We start from the raw sequence: 8,981 nt of genomic DNA on the forward strand, positions 1-8,981 counted from the left end.
GAGACCTTTTAAGGGGTAAAGGAGTCCTATTAGAAAACATAAGAAAAATTATTCTATAGGTGGTTATTGGGTTGTGATTAGCTTGCTGTGTTTTTGCTTGCTGTATTTTTGCCTTTAATGTGCTAAGGTTGTGTTATAGAAACCATTGTTAATATAGTTAAAGATCTAGAGAAATAAGAACTTAGCCCTAGTGTGGTAACAATGAGATGGTTGTTAATTGTCAGTCAGGAGTGCTAGGCAGAAGCTGCCTCACCAAAGTCGCAGAGTCAGTATGGGGTAAACTTCTTAGATAAACGCAACTGACAACTTTTGCAGAAAGATTAATTTTTGTATTAACAAGAATATAATTCTACTCTGTACTATTTCCCTATGACACTGTTACCTTTCAGTTAAGGTCACCATAGAAACGGAAAATAGGTTTACAATCACCTGACCTGCATAAAATGTTAATAGCCCCAAGGCCAGAAGATCATGTGCTAAGAATTATTATAGAATTAGAAAGCAAAAAAATCCTGCTTTTCCTAAAAATCAAAATGATGTAATGCTAATCCTGTGTAACCATGAGTAAGCATCTTGTACCTTGAAAACGTTCTGTGAAAGGGTATAAAACCGGTTGTCTAAAAGTAAAACACAGACTTGGCCCTATCAAGGCTGGTCTCACGTGTCTCTCTCTCTCCCTCTCTCTCTCTCTCTCTCTCACGCCGTTCATCCTGAGGGTATCCCCTGGATCCTGCCGAGGCTGGACCCCGGCAGCAATTAAGTCCATGGATGTTAGAACCTGGTTCAAAAGCGAGCCTGCCTGGGTTCAAATCTTGACTAATTAAATACTTCAACTCTTTGTGCCTTAGTTTTCTCATCAGTAAAGTAGGGATAATCATGATACCTACTTCAGAGAGCTTGTAAAGCCCTTAATAAGTATAAAGCATTTCGAACAGTGCCTTGCATGTAGTTAGTGCTATATATACATTTCTTATCATTAGATGCACATGGAGTTAAGATTTATATCAGTAGTTTAGATTTTCTAAAACTTTTCAATGTGTTACCCATGTTAACATTCATTTCCCATTTTTCTGCTCATACAGATTTCTATGATCGTCCTTCAGGTTTGGTTATCTCCAGTCACCTGGCTCTTCCTGTGTCAACTTAGATGTTTCCTTGTGTACTTTCTCCTACTGTCATTTAGAAGCTGTTAAATAGTAATCTCGCTGGGCCGCAGTTTCCCAATCTTGATGGGCCTTGCTATCGCTTATGATTTCCCAGGACACAAGGAGGTACAAGCCCCACCCCCAATCCCGCCTCCTTGGTTATGCCCTCTGGCTGCCAAGGGGAAGGGTGACAGAGTCAGCTGGGCTCAACCTCAAGGGGACCAGGTAGGAGACGTGTCAAGTTTCTTCCGTAAGGGTGGCAATGGGTTTTGGGCTGGCCCAGGCTGGGGGAAGACGTCAGAGATCACTGTAGTACAGAGACACTGGGACCAGGGGAGAGAAGTCACTGTGCGGAGAGATGCCCTCTTCACAGGATGTTGCTCTTCTGATGAGCTGGGAGAAAATTTGGGTCTGGGTATCTTCCCACACTGGTCCTGGTAGGCCCCAACTCCCTTCAACTAGCTAAGCTCTGAAGGACAGAGTTAGCTGCAGAAGAACAATCCAAATCTACTGACTGCCCTCCTGAGCCCCAGTGCTGCCTGCTACCTACTACTCCCTGGGCTGGACCAAGGGATCTCTGGAAGAAGCCAGGCTGGCCTAGGTTACCTCCAGATGCATCCTCTCAACCCCTACTTGTGCCTCAACCATTGCCCTCCCCATTCTCTGCTTTCTTTCCCCAGGTTAGGGCTAGGGGGCCAGGGAAATCCAGCTACCCTCACTTCTGCCCTTTCTGTCTCTAGGGGGACCATGGCCAGTACAGAGTCCTTGCTGTTCACAACCTTAGGCGCCCACTCAGATCCTGACAACAGTGAGATGGAACTGGACTGCCAGTTTAACGAGGAGTTCAAGTTCTTCCTGCTGCCTGTGACCTATGCAGTTGTCTTCCTGCTGGGCCTCGGCCTCAACGCCCTGACCATCTGGCTCTTCCTCTTTCGCCTCCGACCATGGGATGCAACAGCCACCTACATGTTCCACTTAGCCCTGTCAGATACTTTGTATGTCCTATCACTGCCCACTCTTGTCTACTATTATGCAGCCCGCAACCACTGGCCCTTTGGCACTGGGCTCTGCAAGTTCATCCGTTTTCTCTTCTATTGGAACCTCTACTGCAGTGTTCTTTTCCTCACCTGCATTAGTGTGCACCGCTACCTGGGCATCTGCCACCCACTGCGGGCGCTGCGCTGGGGCCGCCCACGCCTTGCTGGCCTTCTCTGCCTGGCAGTTTGGTTGGTCGTAGCTGGCTGTCTCGTGCCCAACCTGTTCTTCGTCACCACGAGTCCCAAGGGGGACACCATCTTGTGCCACGACACCACTCGGCCTGAGGAATTTGACCATTATGTGCACTTCAGTTCGGCAGTCATGGGGCTTCTCTTTGGTGTGCCCTGCCTGGTCACTCTTGTCTGCTATGGACGCATGGCCCAGCGCCTGTATCGGCCCTTGCCAGGGGCCACCCAGTCATCTTCCCGTCTGCGCTCTCTGCGTACCATTGCTGTGGTGCTGACTGTCTTTGCTATCTGCTTTGTGCCTTTCCACATCACCCGCACAATTTATTACTTGGCAAGGCTGTTGGAAGCTGACTGCAGGGTGCTGAACATTGTCAACTTGGTCTACAAAGTGACTCGGCCTCTGGCCAGTGCCAATAGCTGCCTGGATCCTGTGCTCTATCTGCTCACTGGGGAAAAGTACCGACGTCAGCTCCAGCGACTCTGCAGGGGTAGGAGGCCCCAGCCCTCCAGGACTGCCTCCTCTCTGGTGCTGGTGTCCCTGCCTAAAGACAGCAGCTGCAGGTGGACAGCTGCCTCCCAGGACAGTGGCTGCCCCACCCCTTGGGCAGATAGTTTGTAACATTGGAAGCTGGGAAGTGAGAGAAAGGGGGTGAGTGCAGGGCAGAAGGGGGGGAACCTAATAGTGACACCGGATCTGGCTGCTTTCTCCTCTTCTCTGGGCTCTGGAAAGAGGCCCTCATCTTAAGGTTTAGGAGGAGCCAGAGAAATCACATGTGAACCTATCACTCCTAAACCCTTCAGTTGCCCTCTCCTTTTTAGCCCAAAACACTAGAAGCCACTCTTTTTTCCTCAACTCCTTTCTCTTTGTTTCTGTCCCCTTCCTGAGGCCACTGGTCCTGTTTCTTAGTCCTACATGACTTCTGGCCTCTCCCCCTGTTTCCTTGTACAGCATGCATTCCTTCAGCCAGACCAGAGCATTTAACTGGAGGGGTGGAGAAGCTGGGGTGATCTCAGGATTGGGCTGACTTATTTGACGGTGATAGCCAGAATCAAGAAATGGGGGCCTCAGCATATCACAGGTGCCTGGGATATGACATATATAGTGCCCACACCCACTCCCTGGTTTCCCCTGGAAGACAGGATAGTCCTGCTTACCCAGGCGCTGAACTAGGGCACAGTCCAGACAGCCTGCTTTCCAGGGTCCCCACATGCAGCTGGAGACATGGCTCTGTTGAGTGGTATGTAGCCACGACATAGAGAGGGAGCCCTCTCATGGGGTGGGAAGTCTTCTCATCGGGTGGGGACCTTGAGAAGCTTCAGGGGCAGAACCCAAGCTGATAATGACCTTTGGAACAGGAATGGGATTGGCCCTTCTTTATGATGTTTGCTGAGAACATATTTGACAGCTCTCCTGTACTTAATGAAAGGCAGAGTGGATGGCTCAGAATAGGAGGGAGGAGTTCTCGTGTCTATGGCATAAATTCCAGCACCAAAGGGTGGAGCAGGTTTGTGCAGAGATCGGGGTGGTGACAGGGACTGAGGCCCACAGCTGGCTCTTCACTGGTCACTCCCCTTTCTCTGGCTCCTGTCCTAGATAAATGATAAATCTGTCCACCAGCTCTTTCAGATCAGGCTTTAGGACTTTGAGGACAGGGCAAGGCACAGGGGCTAGGACAGCTTCCCTCAGAGTTTGCCATCCAGTCACTCCTCTCTAGCACCATCTTTGTGCTTACAGGCTGCTAGGAGTGGAGGTGGGATGTGAAACTTGGGGAGCTAACCCTCAAGTCATGGGAAGAATTTCTGGTCAGGCTTCTATGAGAAGGGTAGGCTTACACTTCTAGGCATCCACTGTAAATCGCCTTCCAGCCCTTTGGTCTCCTGAATCTCCAGCCTTCCTTTCCTTTTGCCCTGCCCTTGCTGACCTGACTCTGATTGCTTACTTGTCTCCTGGCTTCTGTGGGGTCTCTGTGGAGAGTAAGGTTAGGGCTGGTCTGCAGGAAAAAAATACTCCAATGTCCCTGAGTCCCCTTTTGCATTCTTTTAAGGGCTCCCTCTTCCTCTCTAGATATCAAGGCCCACTTTCCTTTTCCTTTGTTTGTCCTTCTTCATCACTTTCAGTCTCTTCTGTAACAGATTTCATTTTGTCTTTAAAAAATTCTATTCATCTTATTCATTTCACTGTCAAATTTCTGATAAGAGTACCATGAATCCCATTTCCTCACCACAAAGTCATCCCCTAACTCTCTGGATCTGGTTTCCTTCCTATACTTTTCCATACCTAGAACACAAATTGCCTCATAAGGAAAACCTTTAAGGATCTTTTCTCTGCCTTCATCCCCTTTGACTTTTCTGCTTTGCTTAACCCTGTTGCATACCTACTTTAAAGCTTTTTTTTTTTTTTTTATAAAAGCCACATTAAAAAATTCCACTGATCCCTGAATCAGGAAGATCCCCTGGAGGAGGAAATGGCAACCCACTCCAGTATTCTTGCCTGGAAAATCCCATGGATTTCCAGAGGAGCCTGGCTGGCTACAGTCCATGAGGTTGCAAGAGTCAGACAAGATTCAGCAACTAAACAGCAACAGCATGACAATATAAAATAAAAATTTGGAAGAAAATATTCACCTCTACTTCACAACCCTAGACAATTCTTTTCATTTTTCCATGTTCCATGCTTCTCTAGTTTATATAATACATATGTGTGTGTATATATATATGTATATATATATGTATAGGTTTAAATGCAATCAATGTACATATAGTTTAAAATTCTTTTTAAAAATTTTTTTTTATTGCAAATACTCTCCTTGTGTTACAGTCTTTCATATTCATCATTTCAATGATGACATAAAATTCTATCCATCAGTAGATCCTATTTTATTTGACTGTTCTATTATTGGTCATTTAGGGAACTCCCAGTTTTTCTGTGCTTTGAATAATTTAATGCATATAGCTTTTTCCTTCTTTGTAATTCTCTTCCTAGGACAAGTTCCCAGGGGTGGGATTACCAGATCAAAGAGCATGAGTGGTTTCATAGAGCTTGATTTCCCAAAGGATAGCACAAATTTTCAACATCAAAATGACACGTGAGTGTTCCAGTTCCCTTGCAGCCCTGGCATTGGACTTTATAAGAAATCTTTTTGGATGGCTTAAACATTTAACTTATTAATTTCATTTCTTGGATTACTCATAGGATTGAACACTTTCCCACATGTTCACTATTTGTATTTTCTCTTGGGTGAATTGTCTGTTCATATCCTTCTTGAATTGGTATCTTAGTGGTATTCTTTTCTATATAAATGTATTCTTTATTTGACATACATGTTAACCCTTTGTCATATTTGATACAACCATTCCATTTATTGTAATGCTTTTAACTTTAGTTCCTTATTTTATCTCCTTGCTTTAAAATTTCTCTCTGGTAATTTGCAACCATGTGGACATAGTAAAAACTGTTGAATTGTATACTTAGAAATGGTGAATTCTATAGTAAATAAACTACATCTCAATAAAACTGTTAAAAAGAAAAAACATTCTCTCTTCCTACTTTTCTCACTCTTATTACTTCTTTGCTTGCCGCTCTTTCTTTTTTATTCCCTAAGTGAACAGAGTTCCAAAATCTGTCATAGTCAGAGCATTTGGGGATTATTTAATCCCCTCCCCTCATCTGAGCTTTGATTTTTCTCTTGGAGAGAGCATATATGCATGTGAATACAATTCATTTGACTCATAGTCCTTGAGAGTACCTTGGAAATCTTCTAGGGCCTGGGCACTGCTTCACTTTACAAAGGAGGAAACAGGTCCTGAGATATGACTTGCTCATGACTTAGTAAGTTAGGGGCAGAGCAGAGACTAGGCCCCAGGGCCCCAGAATCCCAGAGCTCCTTCCATTACACCAGGCCAACTCAGTTCCAGGTCTGACCTTTATCCCAAGCTCTACCTTTATGTCTTCAGTTGCCCAGTGGACAATTTCACTTGGATCTTCCATTGTTACTTCCAACCCAAATTGTCAAAAACTAAACTCCCTAAACCAGTTTCCCTACTTGTCTCGCTCATTTGTGTTTATGGCATCTTCTTTTCTCAAGTCTCCTAGGCTTGAGAATACTCAGGTAACTTTGACTCTTTGCCCTCCCTGTTTCCTTTATAGTTCCAGTGCTACCATTCTATAAAAGAAGGCCAATTGTAATTGACATGATGAGGGAATAAATGTCTGAATCTCATGAAATAGGGAGGGCAAAGAGTCAGAGTTGCCTGAATGTTTGCAAGCTTAGGTGACTTTATGGTTCCAGTGCTACCATTCTGGGGCTTCCCAAGTGAGTGCAGTGATAAAGAATCTACCTGCCAGTGCAGGAGATGCAAGAGATGCTTGTTCGATCCCTGGGTCGAGAAGATCGCCTGGAGTAGGAAATGGCATCATTCCAGTATTCTTGTTTGGAAAGTTCCATGGACAGAGGAGCCTGGTGGGCTACAGTCCACGGGGTCACAAAGAGTCTGAGCTTTTGTGACATGACTGAGCACATACACTGCCATTCTAATACTGGCTCTTGTCACTTTCTCCCTGACTGTCACTGCCTCCCAACTGGTCTTCCTTACCTCTAATCTCTCCTCGCATGATATATTCAGTGCATATTGCCAGATTAATTGGCCCCAAAACTGCTTTCACAGTTTCACTGTCTCACTCAAAATTCTTTCATGGTTCCCCATTGTCTACAAGGCAAGTTGAAATTCTTTTGTCAGAAATTCAAGAGTGCTAGTGCATATACCTCCTCATCATTAGCTTCACTTCTCCTCTCTTTGTTTTTACTCTTAAAAATTAAATCCCTCTTGCCAGGTGTGTGAGAAGGTGATCTGTGAACTTAGTTACCATCTTTCCATTCTTTGGCCACTGAATAAAGATTGTGCTTTGTCAAAATGCAAAACAAAAACACAGAAGAAGAAGAAGAAATTCAAGAATGCCTTTTTCAGTCTTATTTTCCATTCTTCCCCAGTACAAATCTCTCTTCTCCAGCTATTTTGATCTCCTCATTCTTTTTTCCAAATATGACTTCCACTTTCTTACATCTCCACTTTTATTCTTCCTTTCCCACACTCTTGAATGCCCTCCCTTTGTTTTCCCCGTCTCTTTCCTACCCAGTGTCCAAGGCCCCAGGTGGAACTAGTAGTAAAGAACCTGCCTTTCAGGGCAGGAGACCTGAGAGAAATGGGTTTGATCCCTGGGTCAGGAAGATCATTGGAGAAGGAAATGGCAACCCACTCCAGTATTCTTGCCTTGAGAATCCCATGGACAGAGGAGCCTGGCTGGCTATGGTTCATAGTGTTGCAAAGAGTCAGTGTTCCAAATGACTGAAGTAACTTAGCATGTACACCCAAGACCAAGCTTAAGTCCCACTTCCTCTGAGGACTTCTTTGCTGACTCTTTTGCACAGTGACCTTCCTGGTCACTCCTACAGTAATTATTGCCTATGTCAGTCATTTGGCACTTATATTGTCTTTTGATATTGCTTATACTGCTATCCTGAATTGTTATTTAACCCTTTATGTGTGTTTGTTTTGAGTTCCTACCTGTGATAGAAAGGAAAGAGCATAGAACTAAAGATCAAAGAACTAAGTTGGAGCCCTGGTTATGAAAGTGGGGATCAGGTGTGTCACTTGGGTGAGTCAGTCAGACTCTCTGAGCCAGTTTCATCATCTGTAAAATGAAGATTGTAATCTCAGCTTTAGGTATTCCAGTTTATGGCAAGACTCTGTGAATCTAGGGAGCTAAGAAAATATAATTGTTTGTTATTTTATTATCCCATGTGCTTAATAAATATTTGTAGAATGATTACATGTAGTAATTTAGCTTAATGTTTCTTCTTCTGGGAATATTTCCATGTTAAGAGGCCACAGACCAAGGAGTCTGAAGATCCAGGAGCACTTCAGGAGTAGTGGAGGTTGGAGGGCATTGGAAAGATACTTTGAAGGAACGTAGGCTTGTCAGCAGTGGCTGCCACAGGGGCAGGGGCTCTGGGTACAGCAGACCTGTGCATGGCATAAGCCCTCTTGGAAGAGGTCACCATTAACCCCACCATAGAGCTGCCAGAACTTACACAGGACTGGGGAAACAGACTCTTGGAGGGCACAAATAGAACCTTGTGTGCACCAGGACCCAGGAGAAAGGAGCAGTGACCCCACAAGAGACTGACCCAGACTTGCTCGTGAGTGTCCAGGAGTCTCTGGTGGAGGTGTCAGTTGGTGGTGGCCTGCTGCAGGGTTGGGGGCACTGAGTGTAGCAGTGCGTGCATGGGACATTTTGGAGAAGGTTGCCATTATCTTCATTACCTCCACCATAGTTTGGCCCCAAGTAAATAACAGGGCCAAATAATATTTCTTTCTATAAAGAAAGCTGAGTGCCGAAGAACTGATGCTTTTGAACTGTGGTGTTTGAGAAGACTATTGAGAGTCCGTTGAACTGCAAGGAGATCCAACCAGTCCATCCTAAAGGAGATCAGTCCTGAATATTCATTGGAAGGACTTGTGTTCAAGCTGAAATTCCAATACTTTGGCTACCTGATGTGAAGAGCTGACTCATTTGAAAAGACCCTGATGCTGGGAAGGATTGGGGGCAGGA

At 45.0% G+C, this 8,981-nt stretch overlaps 1 protein-coding gene across 5 annotated transcripts in view; it reads left to right on the forward strand.

The window, feature by feature from the left end:
- P2RY4 (pyrimidinergic receptor P2Y4) overlaps nt 1-8,453 on the forward strand; it is a 36,035-nt gene extending 27,582 nt beyond the window's left edge. For 2 of the 5 annotated variants that reach the window (XM_043457880.1, XM_043457878.1), the window contains one exon: nt 1,886-4,872. In XM_043457880.1, the coding sequence (XP_043313815.1) occupies nt 1,893-2,990 (1,098 nt within the window). In that variant the 5' untranslated portion in view covers nt 1,886-1,892 and the 3' untranslated portion in view covers nt 2,991-4,872. Of the gene's footprint in view, nt 1-450; nt 1,371-1,885; nt 4,873-5,354 lie in introns of those variants that run through there. The other 3 variants (XM_043457877.1, XM_043457876.1, XM_043457875.1) reach the window with 3 other exon arrangements.
- The last annotated feature ends 528 nt before the right edge of the window (nt 8,454-8,981 follow it).

This window comes from Cervus canadensis, chromosome X (genome assembly GCF_019320065.1).
Source record: "Cervus canadensis isolate Bull #8, Minnesota chromosome X, ASM1932006v1, whole genome shotgun sequence".
In the NCBI taxonomy this organism is placed as follows: domain Eukaryota; kingdom Metazoa; phylum Chordata; class Mammalia; order Artiodactyla; family Cervidae; genus Cervus; species Cervus canadensis.